The sequence below is a fragment of the Pristiophorus japonicus genome, unplaced genomic scaffold (assembly GCF_044704955.1).
Source record: "Pristiophorus japonicus isolate sPriJap1 unplaced genomic scaffold, sPriJap1.hap1 HAP1_SCAFFOLD_154, whole genome shotgun sequence".
Lineage (NCBI taxonomy): Eukaryota > Metazoa > Chordata > Chondrichthyes > Pristiophoridae > Pristiophorus > Pristiophorus japonicus.
Genome location: NW_027251217.1, coordinates 240,760 through 256,839, shown reverse-complemented (window position 1 = coordinate 256,839; position 16,080 = coordinate 240,760). Strand labels below are relative to the sequence as shown.

Here is a 16,080-nt window from a genome sequence, read left to right as displayed (position 1 = left end):
TTTCTGTGGTCTAGCCGGATCTGCTGGTGAATGGCTAAACCAGTTGTCCGCCATATCCTTTCATGTCTGCGTCCCCTGGACTGACGGGAGTGAAGATCAAGGCTGTACCAGGGGGAACGGCAAGGGTGAGAGAGTCAGTGTTTTAACAGGAACTAGGACATCATGGTGGTGGTGAGTGTTATTGAGCAAATCAGCAGCTGCAGAAATATCATGGTGAATGTAGGGCCCAAGGCTGGACTGTTGGGATTTGATAAGTGCAGTTGTAAGTGAGTTGAGAGGGAGTTTATCCCAGGGGCAGACACAGGAGGTCGGAATGGGGGAAGGTTGGAAGGCTTATGTGGGTGGTGAGTGATACAAGGAAGTGGTCAGAGAGACCTTATCTGTGATTGACACGATGGAGGGGTGGCTGTGAATATGGGTTGGGGAGTTTATGTGGAGGGAAAGATTAAGGGAGGATGGGAGGCTAGTGAACCCAGAGGAGAGAGTGCATGATGAATTGAAATGGTGGTTGATATCACCGAGGATGAGAGGTCGTTCGGTGCAGAGGATGGAATGTAGTGAAGAAATATCGGGAATAACATTTTTGGTACTTGGGTGGACAAATGAGAGATGTGAGGTGTAACAAGATCATGTCTGATCTCCGACCTCAACTCCACCTTCCCGCACTCTCCCCATATCCCTTCATTCGCTTAGTTTCCAAAAAATTATTCACCTTTGTCTTGAATATACAACTGAGCATCCACAGCTCTCTGGGGTAGAGAATTCCAAAGATGCATAACCCTTTGAGTGAAGAAATGTCTTCTCGTCTCAGTCCTAAATCAGCAAGCCCTTATTTAGAGACTGTGACCCTGTGTTCTAGATTCCCCAGCCAGAGGAAACATCTTACCATTAACCCTGTCAAACCCCTTAAGAATTGTACATGTTTCAATGAGATCACCTCTCATTCTTCTCGAGAACTAGTCTACTCAATCTCTCCTCATTGGACAATCCCCTGACACCATGAACCAGTCTAATGAACATTAGTTGTACTCTCTCTAATTCAAGTCTGCCTTTCCCTGGGTAAGGAGATCAGACTGCACACCGTACTCCAGGTGTTGCCACACCAATGCCCTGTATATTGTAGTGAGACTTCATTTCTCTTTTGTAACAAAAGCTAACACACCATTTGTTTCCTAATTGCTAGCTGTACCTGCATGTTAACGTTCTGTGATTCATGTACAAGTACACTGAATGCAAACATTTCCCAGTCTCTTGCCATTTCAAAACATATTCAGCTTTTTGTTTTTCCCACCAAAGTGGATAACTTCAACTTCCCCACTTTGTATTCCATTTGCCATGTTCTTGCCCACTCAGTCAACCTGTCTATATCTCTCTGCAGCCTCTCTGCATCCTCCTTGCAGCTTACTTTCCCATCTAACATTGTATCATCAGCAAACTTGGATATGTTATACTCAGTCCCTTCATCTCAGTCATTAATGATTGTAACTAGCTGAGGCCCAAGTACTGATGCTTAAGGTACCCCGCTAGTTACAGTCTGCCAACTCAAATTGATTCGTAATCTCTGCTTTCTGTCTATTCACCAATCCTCAATCCATGCTCATATATTACCCCCAATCCCATGAGTCCTGATTTTGTGTGATAACCTCTTGTGTGGCACCTTATCGAATGATTTTTGAAAATCCAAATACACCACATCCACTGGTTCCCCGTTAGCCATCCTACTAGTTACATCTTCAAAAAACTCAGCAGCTTTGTCAAACACGATTTCCCTTTTATCAAACCAGGTTGACTTTGCCTTATAATATGATGTTCTAAGTGCCCTGTTACCACGTCCCTAATAATAGACTCTAGCATTTTGCCGACTACAATTGTCAGGCTAACTGGCCTATAGTTCCCTGTTTTCTCTATTCATCCTTTCTGAAATAGCGGGGTTATGTTTGCTACCTTCCAAACCTTGGGAGCTGTTCTAGAATCGAGGGAATTGTGGAAGATTAATACCAGTGCATCCACTATCTCTTGTAAAATCCTAGGATGCAGGTCGTCGGGTCCAAGGGATTTATTGTCACTTAGTCCCATTAATTTCTCCAGTACGATGTCTTTACTTATACTGATTTCTTTAAGTTCCTCATTCTCTCCAGACCCTTGGTTCCCCATTATTTCCAGAATGTTTTTTGTGTCTTCTGCTGTGAAGACAGATACGAAGTATTTGTTTAATGTCTGCCATTTCCTTATTGTTCACTACAATTTCTCCTGTCCCTGCCTCTAATGGGCTCATGTTCACGTTCACTAATCTCTTCCTATTTACATAACTATAGAAACATTTACAATATATTTTTATGTCTCTTGCTAATTTACTCCATGTTTTTGTACCCAAATTGTTTACTGTGGCATGACAATGAAGGGCCGAATGGCCTACTCCTGCACCTATTTTCTATGTTTCTATGACAAGGTGAGAAGTCTGTTAAAAATGTGTGTGGGGACTTTGGCTTTATTAATGGAGTAAAAAAATCAAGAAGGTTATGTCAAATCTTTACAAACACTGGATAGGCCTCATCTGGCGTGTTGTGTTCAATTCTGGACACCTCACTTCAGGAAGGATGTCCAGGCCTTGGAGAGGGTGTGGAAGATATTTACTAGAAAGGTACCAGTGATGAGGGACTTTACACTCTGCTATAACCTGGAATGAAATGTTTTTCAGATTAAAAAATTAACAGAGATGGGGAATTCATCAAACAAAGATAGTCAGATTCAAGAACCTGCTCCTCGGGAAAGTGCTCAGGCCGCAGGAACCGGTCAGTGTGAAGCGACTCCTTCTCCCGGAGATTTATTAAACATAAGAAATAGGAGCAGGTGTAGGCCCTTTTTTTGACAGAAATGCTAATGGGGTAGAAATTGCTTTTGTGTGTAGAATGGGCAGCGTTCTTTGAACACTCACAAAGTCACGTGGTCACAAGCAAAGCCTCAATGCGCCAGTCCCTTTAATTTAAATAAAATAAGCGGGTTGTCGGCACCACTTGCGCTGCGCACTGGCCGCTCGCAGAGTGATGGCCGTCAATTTCACCATTACTGGCGCCAAATAATGGCAACTTACAGCTCAAAGTGGAGGAGCACTTTGGCTGTAGGCAACTGTAAGTGAAGATTGTGGCCAATGGCCGGCACAGCAGACCCCGCAAAGGCTGCCTGTTTCCGCACACTGATTCGAGGTTTTGCAGGAGGTGGTCACCAGGAATAGGGACTTCTTCTGTCTACCAAGCGGCGATAAAGATATCCAGGCAATCCGCGAGTGGGGAGAGGTGGTAGAATGCGTCAGTGCCAGAAATATATCTCCATGACATGGCTACAATGCAGGAAGTTCAATACCCTCACACGGAATACCTAAAATAAACCAACTAACTATTTATATCATTACTCTCACCTGTTGCCCCAGCACACTCAACCCTTCCCTCCTCAATTACCAGAATTCTCCCCGATTCACTGCAAATTCCTATCTGTATATTCAGCCGTCCATTGGCAGCAACACCTTCTGATACAGGGAATACATTTTATACAATCTCTTAGAAAATTATCATAACACAGATTTTATGGATAAATATAATTCAGAAGAGTTGCTATTGTGATGGTTGAATAACACTTTTCTTATATTGACGCCTGTTTCAATTCATTTGTAACAGAGAATATTGTTCCGATGTTGTTCAGTCCTCCAGCACTGGGAGCGCTGTAGTGAACATTCTCGCATGTCTGCCTGCCATTCTCACCTGTTTCAACAAACGCAGTGAGAACACATTCCAGTCCATCTGTCTAAGGATGAGCAAAACCATCGAGATTCATGAGTAATGAATTCGCAGTCTTATCGATAATGCACACTTTCTGTAAGCGTCACACTTCCTACTGCCCTCATCCCTTGTCACACATCAAACTTCACAATACAGACGTTAAACTTGGAGTGTAACCTCACTCACCGTTACTGAGGTTGCAATGTGGGGCCGGGTCAGTGGGGTATCGGTGTGGGGCCAGGTCAGTGGGGTATCGGTGCGGGTCTGGGTCAGTGGGGTATCGGTGTGGGGCCGGGTCAGTGGGGTGTCGGTGTGGGGCCAGGTCAGTGGGGTATCGGTGCGGGTCTGGGTCAGTGGGGTATCGGTGTGGGGCCGGGCCGGTGTGGGCCTGTGTCGGTGGAACAGATGAACAGCAACACGTGAACTGTACAGGGTCGGTGAGAAGACAAGCTCCACATTACACTGCAGGGAAAACATGAATTTCAGGGCAAGCTACAGAAACACATGGGGGAGAATGGACTGAAGGGTTATACTGATTGATGGTCTTAGATGAAGAGCGGTGAGAAAAGGCTGGTGTGGATCATAAACACGGGCCGGGGGTTAGGCTGAAAGGCCGGTTTGTGTTGTGTACCTTCCGTGTAATTCTGTGTAAAAAGGGAAGTGATGGTGACACATTTTCTGAGGCAGTTTGGTGCAAAGAAAAAATCCAAGTGTTGCTCTAATTCTGTGGCCTGCCACAAGCAAACTCCTGGTGGGACTGAGAGATTCCAGTCACCTAGCCAGAGCCAGCCGTGGAATGTTCTGTAAAAGTGAAATGTGTTTCACTGTTTCTGTAACATTAAACCACAAATGAGACTTGTGTATTTGAGAGGAGAGGGTTTGATCAGAGACCCGCCCAGTGTGACACGTGTGTGAGGAGTTCGACATGTTTATCACCATCTCCCACCTCCATTCCCTCTTTATCGTTTGTCACCTCCCAACTCTGTCCACCTTGCTCATAATTCCATGTTTGAGCCCGTCCTATTGGGATTCCACTCCTCCCACAGCGATGAAGTGGCAATAATCAAAGTCACAAATGAAACATTCTGACTGAGACCGTGGTAAACTATCCCTCCTCATTCTCCGTGACCTCTGCACTTTGACACGGTCCAGCACAACATCCTCCTCCATCACCTCTCCCTCCGTTGTCCAGCTCAGTGGCACTGTCCTCGCTTGGTTCCACTTTTACCCATCCAGTCGTTGCAGGAAATCTTCATCAAGGGCTCCTGCACTGTTACCCCTGCAATCCCCCATGGATCTCCCCTCGTCACCTCGTAATTCACACCGACACGCTTCCCCTCGGAGACATTATCCAAAGAGAAGAGATCAGCTTTTATATGTACGCTGACAGCACTTTGTTCCACCTCTCTCGACCCCTCCATTGCTTGTGGTTTCTCACGCTGCTTATCCGACAGTCTGTGATGACCTACATCTTTCTCCAATTACACATTGGGACCACATGGTCTTTGGCCCCTGCCGCGAATTCTGTTCCGTCGCCGGTGATTCTATTCCCGTCCCAGCCACTGTCTCGGATTGTTCACAATCTCAGTGTTCTGTGTGTCACCAAGCTGAGCTTCTGACCCGATCCACTCCTCACAAAGACCCCCTACTTCCTCCTCGGTAACATCACCCATCATTCTCCCTGCTCAGCCCATGTGCTGCTGAAACCCTCACCCATGTTTTTATCCCTGTATGCTCGATGTTCCAATACTCTCCGGGCAGACTTTGCTCCTTTCACCCACCGTAAACATCAGTTCATCAAAACCCTGCTCACCGATCATTCCTGTCCTTGTGAACCAACAGTGTCTCCCGGTCCCCCAGCTCCTCCGACTTAAAACTCTCATCCACGTTTATACCCCATTCATGGTCTCGGCCCTCCCTGTCTCTGTAACATACTCGAGGCCTACAATCACCCACCACCAAGATCTCTCTCTTCCTCCGACTCTGGCCTCTTGTGCATTTCACCCTCCCCTCACCCCAACCAGGTCACATCTCCATGGACACACGACAGCATCACTGCCCATAGAGACCAGAGGAATCACACCCAGCTGTATATTTTATCGCTGGATAGATATCATTTCATAAAATAACAGATTTTAGTATTAAAAAATACCAATCAACACGTCTGTAAATAAAATAATATAATTCTGTCAGACATTTATCAATGATCACCCACTCCACATTTCCCTGCAGAATATTCCCTACCTCAGGAATAAGGCTGGTTTGGGCCTGCACTGTGAGTAAATCTCACCAATGGGCGCTCCCAGTGCGCAGTCTCGGCCGACGGGAGCCCGTCTGGAACTGGGTTGTGGAGATCAGCGGGACTCACTGGATTTCACTGGGCAGCTGTCTGTGTCACACCTGATGTGGAGACTTGATCGTAACACTCGGGAAATGCTCGATCCCAGAGCTAACCGCTGTTGTACTGATGGGGGAGGAGGGACTGGGTATCATGTTTAACAAGGAAACGTTCTCCTTCTCACTTTAATATTTCCCTCTAACCCCCCTATTAATATATTTATTACAGAGCATCGGGTAGTGGCAACACCTGTCACCACCATGGCTGAAGGTCCGACACCTTTCATTATGTGGAGAAGGAAGGGCAGGAGAGCTGCAGCACTATTGGAACAGGAACATTTGGGTTGTGGATTCCATGTTGACTCAGCGATGATGATGGACGACGATATATTTTCAAGTTGGGACGGTGGGTGACTTGGTGGGAAATGGGAGGTGATGGTGCTCCCAAGCACCTTGTGCTCTTCTGCTTCTGGGTTCTGTGATCTATTAACTGAGACAGGAATTAGTATTGAACAGGACTCAGAGTGGAACGATCCTGATTATAACATTTTGAGGGGAATGAAAACATATTGGTGGATACTGGGGCCGGGTCAGTGGGGTATCGGTGTGGGGCCGGGTCAGTGGGGTATCGGTGTGGGGCCGGGTCAGTGGGGTATCGGTGTGGGGCCGGGTCAGTGGGGTATCGGTGTGGGGCCGGGTCGGTGGGGTATCGGTGTGGGGCCAGGTCAGTGGGGTATCGGGACCGGGTCAGTGGGGAGCTGCAGTGGGCCTGTGTCGGTGGAACAGATGAACAGCAGCTTTGCTCCTTTCACCCACCGTAAACGTCAGTTCATCAAAACCCTGCTCACCGATCACTCCTGTCCTTGTGACCCTACAGTGTCTCCCGGACCCCCAGCTCCTCCGACTTAAAACACCCATCCACGTTTAAACCCCATTCATGGTCTCGGCCCTCCCTGTCTCTGTCACATACTCGAGGTCTACAATCACCCACCAGCAAGATCTCTCTGTTCCTCCGACTCTGGTCTCTTGTACATTTCACCCTCCCCTCACCCCAACCAGGTCACATCTCCATGGACACACGACAGCATCACTGCCCATAGAGACCAGAGGAATCACACTCATAGATTTTACATGTGGATAGATATCAAATTCATAAGATGTCAAAGCTCAACCAATCAACACAAATCTATAAATAATATAATACAATACCGACAGACTGTAAAACCGAGTGCAGGATTATTGAATCAATCAGTGTTCACCCACTCCACATTTCCCTGCAGAATATTCCCTACCTCAGGAATAAGGCTGGTTTGGGCCTGCACTGAGTAAATCTCACCAATGGGCGCTCCCAGCGTGCAGTCTCGGCTGACGGGAGCCCGTCTGGAACTGGGTTGTGGAGATCAGCGGGACTCACTGGATTTCACTGGGCAGCTGTCTGTGTCACACCTGATGTGGAGACTTGATCGTAACACTCGGGAAATGCTCGATCACAGAGCTAACCGCTGTTGTACTGATGGGGGAGGAGGGGCTGGGTATCATATTTAACAAGGCAACGTTCTCCTTCTCACTTTAATATTTCCCTCTAACCCCCCTATTAATATTATATTTATTACAGAGCCTCAGGTGGTGGCAACACCTGTCCCCACCATGGCTGAAGGTCCAAACAGGGGAGAAGATCCGACACTTGACCTTGCGGGGAGCTGGATGGACATGGGAGCTGCAGCACTGTTGGAACAGGAACACTTGGGTAGGGGTTTCCATGATGTTGACCCAGCGATGATGATGGATGACGATATATGTCCAAGTTTGGACGGTGTGTGACTTGGAGGGAAATGGGAGGCGATGGTGTTCCCAAGCACCTTGTGCTCTTCTTCTGGGTTCTGTGATCTATTAACTGAGACAGGAATTAGTATTGAACAGTACTCAAGAGTGGAACGATCCTGATTATAACATTTTGAGGGGAATGAAAATATATTGGTGGATATTGGGGCCAGGTCAGTGGGGTATCGGTGTGGGGCAGGGTCAGTGGGGTATCGGTGTGGGGCCGGGTCAGTGGGGTATCGGTGTGGGGCAGGGTCAGTGGGGTATCGGTGTGGGGCCGGGTCAGTGGGGTATCGGTGTGGGGCAGGGTCAGTGGGGTGTCGGTGTGGGGCCGGGTCAGTGGGGTGTCGGTGTGGGGCCGGGTCAGTGGGGTATCGGTGTGGGGCAGGGTCAGTGGGGTGTCGGTGTGGGGCCGGGTCAGTGGGGTGTCGGTGTGGGGCCGGGTCAGTGGGGTATCGGTGTGGGGCAGGGTCAGTGGGGTATCGGTGTGGGGCCGGGTCAGTGGGATGTCGGTGTGGGGCCGGGTCAGTGGGGTATCGGTGTGGGGCCGGGTCAGTGGGGTATCGGTGTGGGGCCGGGTCAGTGGGGTATCGGTGTGGGGCCGGGTCAGTGGGGGGTCAGTGGGGTGTCGGTGTGGGGCCGGGTCAGTGGGGTATCGGTGTGGGGCCGGGTCAGTGGGGTATCGGTGTGGGGCAGGGTCAGTGGGGTATCGGTGTGGGGCCGGGTCAGTGGGGTGTCGGTGTGGGGCCGGGTCAGTGGGGTATCGGTGTGGGGCCGGGTCAGTGGGGTATCGGTGTGGGGCCGGGTCAGTGGGGTATCGGTGTGGGGCCGGGTCAGTGGGGTATCGGTGTGGGGCCGGGTCAGTGGGGTGTCGGTGTGGGGCCGGGTCAGTGGGGTATCGGTGTGGGGCCGGGTCAGTGGGGTATCGGTGTGGGGCCGGGTCATTGGGGTGTCGGTGTGGGGCCGGGTCAGTGGGGTATCGGTGTGGGGCCGGGTCAGTGGGGTGTCGGTGTGGGGCCGGGTCAGTGGGGTATCGGTGTGGGGCCGGGTCAGTGGGGTGTCGGTGTGGGGCCGGGTCAGTGGGGTATCGGTGTGGGGCCGGGTCATTGGGGTGTCGGTGTGGGGCCGGGTCGGTGGGGTGTCGGTGTGGGGCCGGGTCAGTGGGGTGTCGGTGTGGGGCCGGGTCGGTGGGGAGCTGCACTGGGCCTGTGTTGGTGGAACAGATGAACAGCAGCTTTGCTCCTTTCACCCACCGTAAACGTCAGTTCATCAAAACCCTGCTCACCGATCATTCCTGTCCTTGTGAACCTACAGTGTCTCCCGGACCCCAGCTCCTCCGACTTAAAACACCCATCCACGTTTAAACCCCATTCATGGTCTCGGCCCGCCCTGTCTCTGTCACATACTCGAGGTCTACAATCACCCACCAGCAAGATCTCTCTGTTCCTCCGACTCTGGTCTCTTGTACATTTCACCCTCCCCTCACCCCAACCAGGTCACATCTCCATGGACACACGACAGCATCACTGCCCATAGAGACCAGAGGAATCTCACACATAGATTTTACATGTGGATAGATATCAAATTCATAAGATGTCAAAGCTCAACCAATCAACACCAATCTATAAATAACATAATACAATACTGACAGACTGTAAAACCGAGTGCAGGATTATTGAATCCATCAATGATCACCCACTCCACGTTTCCTTGCAGAATATTCCCTACCTCAGGAATAAGGCTGGTTTGGGCCTGCACTGTGAGTAAATCTCACCAATGGGAGCTCCCAGTGCGCAGTCTCGGCCAACGGGAGCCCGTCTGGAACTGGGTTGTGGAGATCAGCGGGACTCACTGGATTTCACTGGGCAGCTGTCTGCGTCACACGTGATGTGGAGACTTGATCGTAACACTCGGGAAATGCTCGATCCCAGAGCGAACCGCTGTTGTACTGATGGGGGAGGGACTGGGTATCATGTTTAACAAGGCAACGTTCTCCTTCTCACTTTAATATTTCCCTCTAACTCTCCTATTAATATATTTATTACAGAGCCTCAGGTATTGGCAACACCTGTCACCACCATGGCTGAAGGTCCAAACAGGGGAGAATATCCAACATCTTTTCCAAGAATGGTCACAGGTAGGTTCACAAAATGTATTGAAATATAATTTCTGTCCTGACAAAGGCTCTGGATTTCGAGCAAGAAGGTGCAGCTCCCACAGGAAGAGGGAACAGGACAGGGGCTGAGTAGAAAGAGGGAAGTGAGTGACCATCTCAAGGGCACAGCAGTCACAGATGAAGGGAGCCCCTGAGTACTAGAATTGTGCAACAGATCCCTGGTATTGGGGAGTGTGAGGTGGATCGAGACAGTGACTCAGAGGGGGGCCTTCCTGAGCAACAGTGTGACACCAGGGTGGGTGAGAAGCAAGTGGGGCACAGGAGCAGGGCGTTTCTAAAGTTTAGAATGGCGAGTTCCCCCCACCCCACCTCCCGCGAGAGAGGGAAGAACTTCCCGGAATGGGTCGGCCATCTCTGGGAAGGAAAGGAGAGCGGGAACTATCCATGGTCAGATCCAGTAACGGAAATAAATACGGTTATAAAGGAATTTAATCACCAGACTGAATAAAAACAAGTCCTCAAGGTGGTGATCTCTGGATTAGTTAGAACTGGGCTCTTCTGGAGGGAAATATAAGGCAGGTCAATGTGGGGCTGCAGGGCTGGAGCAGGATGGAAGGGTTCATGTTCCTGGGGCACTAGGGTGAGTTCAGGGAGAAGGGAAGGGAAGGAAGGGTTCATGTTCCTGGGGCACTAGGGTGAGTTCAGGGAGAAGGGAAGGGAAGGGTTCATGTTCCTGGGACACTAGGGTGAGTTCAGGGAGAAGGGAAGGGAAGGGTTCACGTTCCTGGGGCACTAGGGTGAGTTCAGGGAGAAGGGAAGGGTTCATGTTCCTGGGGCACTAGGGTGAGTTCAGGGAGAAGGGAAGGGACGGTCACGATCTGAACCGATGAACAATGGGTTTGCAGAAATGGTGAATGTGGCAGTGGCCAGGTGTATCAGCTGGTGACTGGAGGGTGAGACATATCTGGATTTGAGAAGAGAGCGGAATTAATAAAACTGTTGGAACAGAAACGGATAATCAGGACATTCCATGATTTTTGACCCGGTGACAATGAATAATCGTCGAGATGTGTCCAAGTCCGGATAGTGTGTAACTTGGAGGTAACGGCGTTCCTGTGCACGTTCTGCCCTTATCCTTCTGGGTGATGTGGTCCATTAACTGTGAGACAGGACTTAGTTTAGAACAAAACTCCGGGTGAAATCACACTGATCACATTTTGAGGAGGGTGAAATGTACTGTGTTCCAGTATTAATAATGTGTTTTATGACAGGGCTAGAATATAAGGATGTCCCCGGGAATTTTGTAATGTAGAATCAATAGTTATACAGTCAAGGAATAGGAAGGGAAACAGCACATTTTTCGGAGTGTTTTTCCAGCTTTCGAACAGTGGGGATGACAGAGGGGGAGGTTGCGTTGTGAGCAAACTCTTGGAATCTGTATTTCGAGGTGGAATTTGGGAATAATTACAGATACAGGCGATGATCAGGGGAGGCTGAAGCTAATTCAAGTTTGACAAATGTGAACACTGTCTTTAAGGTGACTATATAGAACTTTTCAGAATGTGGCCCGCAGGAGCCTTCCTTTCGTATAAGAGGAAATGTTGCAGCCCGGATAGAAAGTCGATAATGTGTTTAATTTTCTCCGTTTGACTTCACAGATCCGAAATCTGCAATCACTCAGCTCTTGACACAGTGCAACGATGACCAATTGTTGCAGTTGACGAAATTCTACCGGGACAGACTAGAACAGGCGATTGAAGAGGGTGTGGAGGGACTCGGTCTCTGGTTAACAGGCGAGGACCATTTCAGTGGACAAGAATATCACGTAAGTGGGAGGGACACAGAATGAGTTTAGTTCAGTCTCCCGAGGCAGCCCAATCCCCAGATTCACCACTCCCTCACTGAAATATTGTGTCCGCAGATTAGTTTTGAATTTACTCTCCTTCAAGCGCAGGCAGTGTCCTCTGTTTCTACTGTAGTGAACAAAGTGAAACAGCAATCAGATCACTTCTCAATCGTCTCTTTTCCAGTGTTAACATGCCCACTTTAGACAATAGCTCCTTCTAATCCAACCTGTCCACCCTCTCAATCATTCTAGCTGCTCTCTTCAATAGCTGCGATAACCTTTGTACTGAGGCAACCGGACCTTCACACAGTATAAGTGCGGTCACAGCAATGGTTTATAAAGTGGGCGCATTATCTCCCTCTCATCTCAAAAATGTCTTGTTCAAGCAACCAAACTCCTGATTAGCTTTATTCACTGCCAGCGTGAATTGTTGAAATAAATGTTATAAACATGGAATGTTCCAGAACATGAACCACAACAATAGGAATGAAATTGATAAAACTGCAAATACTGCGAATGGGATACAATGATGTGAAGTGTTGTAAATACACACCTTGTTCCATCAGTATCTGAACAAAGGACAGGGGAACTGTTCGGCTATTACTCATGTGGACTAAAAACAAAGGTAAACGGTTTCAATGGGACTGGGAATAGGAGAGACCAGAGACAACAGACAGGAGTTTATGGGAAGGTCATAAGTTGAGTGACCAGGAAAGTATTTAACAGTAAATCGGGGAACTGCTGGATGTCAAAATAATCGCTTATGGGTTAAGCAAAGATCCTTTTTAAAAAAAAAAACACAGGATCTCGTATGGTGAAAATGTATCTGATCTAAACGGAAAACAACCCAAATAATGTGTTTTTGGAAAAACCACAATGTTCTGCCTTGAGGCTGTGCAAGTTTTAAGTAATCTATTCTGATTCACCGAGTGTAATCCAAACTTTCTGCTCACTGCCCATTACTATTAATATCTCACCCAGTCTAATCCCAACCTCCTGCTCACTGTCCATTACCGTTAATATCCCACCCAGTCTAATCCCAACCTGCTCACTACCCATTACCATTAATATCCCACGACCAGGGAGCTGGCCATCCTCGACTGGTTGATGTGTAATGAGAAGGGACTCATTAGCAATCTTGTTGTGCAGGGCCCTTTGGGGAAAAGTGTCCATAATATGGTAGAATTCCTTATTAAGATGGAGAGTGACAAAGTTAATTCGGAAACTAGGGGACTGAACTTAAGGAAAGGTAACTTCGACGGTATGAGGTGTGAATTGGCTAAAATAGACTGGCAGAGGATACTTAAAGGGTTGATGGTGGATAAGCAATGGCAAACATTTTAAGATCACATGGATGAACTTCAGCAATTGTACATCACTGTCTGGAGTAAAAAATAAAACTGGGAAGGTGGCTCAACCATGGCTAACAAGGGAAATTAAGGATAGTGTTAAAACCAAGGAAGAGGCATATAAATTGGCTAGAAAAAGCAGCAAACCTGAGGACTGGGAGAAATTTAGAATTCAACAGAGGAGGACTAAGGGTTTAATTAAGAAGGGGAAAATAGAGTACGAGAGGAAGCTTGCAGGGAACATAAAAACTGACTGCAAAAGCTTCAAAAGATATGTGAAGAGAAAAAGATTAGTAAAGACAAACATAGGTCCCTTGCAGTCGGATTCAGGTGAATTTATAATGGGGAACAAAGAAATGGCAGACCAATTGAACCAGTACTTCGGTTCTGTCTTCACAAAGGAAGATACAAATAACCTTCTGAATGTACTAGGGAACAGTAGGTCTAGTGAGAATGAGGAACTGAAAGATATCCTGATTAGGCGGGAAATTGTGTTAGGGAAATTGATGGGATTAAAGGCCGATAAATCCCCTGGTCCCGAAAGTCTGCATCCCAGAGTACTTAAGGAAGTGGCCCTAGAAATCGTGGATGCATTGGTGATCATTTTCCAACAATCTATCGACTTTGGATCAGTTCCAATGGACTGGAGGATAACTAATGTAATGCCACTTTTTAAAAAGGGAGGGAGAGAGAAAGCGGGTAATTATAGATCGGTTAGCCTGACATCAGACGTGGGGAAAATGTTGGAATCAATCATTAAGGATGAAATAGCAGCCCATTTGGAAAGCAGTGACAGGATCGGATCAAGTCAGCATGGATTTATGAAAGGGAAATTATGCTTGACGAAACTTCTGGAATTTTTTGAGGATGTAACAATAGAGTGGACAAGGGAGAACCAGTGGATGTGGTGTATTTGGACTTTCAAAAGGCTTTTGACAAGGTCCCGCACAAGAGATTGGTGTGCAAAATCAAAGTGCATGGTATTGGGGGTGATGTACTGAAGTGGATAGAGAACTGGCTGGCAGACAGGAAGCAGAGAATCGGGCTAAACGGGTCCTTTTCAGAATGGCAGGCAGTTACTAGGGGGGTGCCACAGGACTCCGTACTGGGACCCCAGCTCTTTACAATATTACATTAATGATTTGGATGAAGGAATAGAGTACTATCTCCAAGTTTGCAGATGACACGAAACTGGGTGGCGGTGTGAGCTGTGAGGAGGACGCTAAGAGGCTGCAGGGTGACTTGGACAAATTAGGTGAGTGGGCAAATACATGGCAGATGCAGTATAATGTAGATAAATGTGAGGTTATCCATTTTGGGGGCAAAAACACGAAGGTAGAATATTATCTGAATAGCGGCAGACTAGAAAAAGGGGAGGTGCAATATTCCATCCAGTCTAATCCCAACCTGCTCACTGCCCGTTACCATTAATATCCCACCCAGTCTAATCCCAACCTCCTCCTCTTGACCTCGGTCACCTGCTCACTAATCTAATCCTAACTTCCTGGTCACTACCCATTTGCATTAATATTACACCTCGTCTAATCTCAACCTCGTAGTCACTACCCTTTACAGTTGATATCCAACCTGGTCTATCCCCAACCTCCTCCTCACAGCAGATACGCTAACCTTACACTTTCTGACAACAATCGAATTATCTATTACAACAATTTATCGATTTGGTTCTGCAACCGTTTCCAGGAATAAATTATGCATTTTAAAACCATGACAGAAATACAGTTATCCAACATCACCATTAATCTTTCGAATTAGCCTCCATTTGTGGCCTCTGACTAAACAGTGAAAACAATCTAAACATTTATTTAATCATAAGCTTTAAGAATCTTGAAGACTTCCATCAACTGCTCACTTAATCTTCTCAACTCTAATGCAATCCCATGCATAACAATGCCCCTCATCCCTGGTAACATCTCCGTGTATCTGTATAACATTTCTAAAGCGCATTTTATTTCCTTTGAACATAAGAAATATGGGCAAGAGTAGGTCACTTTGCCCCTCGAGCCTGCTCCGCCATTCAATAAGGTCATGGCTAATCCGATCCTGGCCTCAACTTCACTTCCCCGCCCGCTCCCCATAACCCATAACTCAGCATTCCGAAATCTGTCTATCTCCACCTTAAATATAATGACCCAGCCTCCACAGCTCTCTGGGATAGAGAATTCCAAATATTCACGACCATCTGAGGGAAGAAAATCCTCCTCATCTCAGTTTTAAATGGGCGACCCCTTATTCTGAAACTATACCCCTAGTTCTAGATTCCTCCACGAGGGGAAACATCCTCTCAGCATCTACACTTTTAGTGTCTTCTACCTTAAGACCGATACAAAATATTTGTTCAAAGTCACCGCCCTTTCTCTGTTTCACATTATTGATTACCCAGTCTCATCCTCTCAGGGACCAACATTTACTTTAGCGACACTCTTCCTGTTTGTATACCTGTAGAAGCTCTTACTGTCTGTCTTATATTTATTGCTGTTTTGCTCTCCTAAACTATCTTCTCTCACTTTATCATTTGTTATCATGGACTGTGCAAAACCACTCAAGTGGGTAAATTACCTGTCCCTCTGCTCTTGTTGATGAACAATGCATGCCAGGGTGACATCAGGAAATTGGGCTCGTCCACTCTGTAATTTCCTGGTCCTGTGCTATGGGTGTGGAAGATCACTCCCGAGGGGTAGATCAGGAAAATGGTCTCATTCAGTCTGTAATTTCCTGCCCGGGAACATAACGGAATTGAATTCAGTCAATCTATAATTTTATATTAATTGTGCTCTCATATGGTGGCGCCCCGTCATCCAATGCTTTCAATTTCAAATT

General features: G+C 47.5%; 2 protein-coding genes across 18 annotated transcripts in view; one reads left to right on the top strand and one right to left on the bottom strand.

Moving 5' to 3' along the window:
• LOC139242937 (uncharacterized) overlaps positions 1 to 16,080 on the bottom strand; it is a 596,540-nt gene that overhangs the window by 356,388 nt on the left and 224,072 nt on the right. For 7 of the 8 annotated variants that reach the window (XR_011589402.1, XR_011589400.1, XR_011589399.1 and 4 more), the window contains exon 7: positions 15,820 to 15,975. Coding sequence is in view for 2 of the 8 variants with exons in the window: in XM_070870590.1 (XP_070726691.1) it covers positions 15,820 to 15,975 (156 nt within the window). In the remaining 6 variants the exon portion in view is untranslated. Of the gene's footprint in view, positions 1 to 11,723; positions 12,021 to 15,819; positions 15,976 to 16,080 lie in introns of those variants that run through there. The other variant, XM_070870591.1, reaches the window with a different exon arrangement.
• LOC139242927 (NACHT, LRR and PYD domains-containing protein 3-like) overlaps positions 1 to 16,080 on the top strand; it is a 61,874-nt gene that overhangs the window by 20,815 nt on the left and 24,979 nt on the right. For 6 of the 10 annotated variants that reach the window (XM_070870559.1, XM_070870558.1, XM_070870555.1 and 3 more), the window contains 5 exons: positions 2,699 to 2,792; positions 6,340 to 6,516; positions 7,726 to 7,857; positions 9,979 to 10,068; positions 11,706 to 11,872. In XM_070870559.1, the coding sequence (XP_070726660.1) occupies positions 2,717 to 2,792; positions 6,340 to 6,516; positions 7,726 to 7,857; positions 9,979 to 10,068; positions 11,706 to 11,872 (642 nt within the window). In that variant the 5' untranslated portion in view covers positions 2,699 to 2,716. Of the gene's footprint in view, positions 1 to 2,698; positions 2,793 to 3,846; positions 3,870 to 6,339; positions 6,517 to 7,725; positions 7,858 to 9,978; positions 10,069 to 11,705; positions 11,873 to 16,080 lie in introns of those variants that run through there. The other 4 variants (XM_070870562.1, XM_070870561.1, XM_070870563.1 and 1 more) reach the window with 4 other exon arrangements.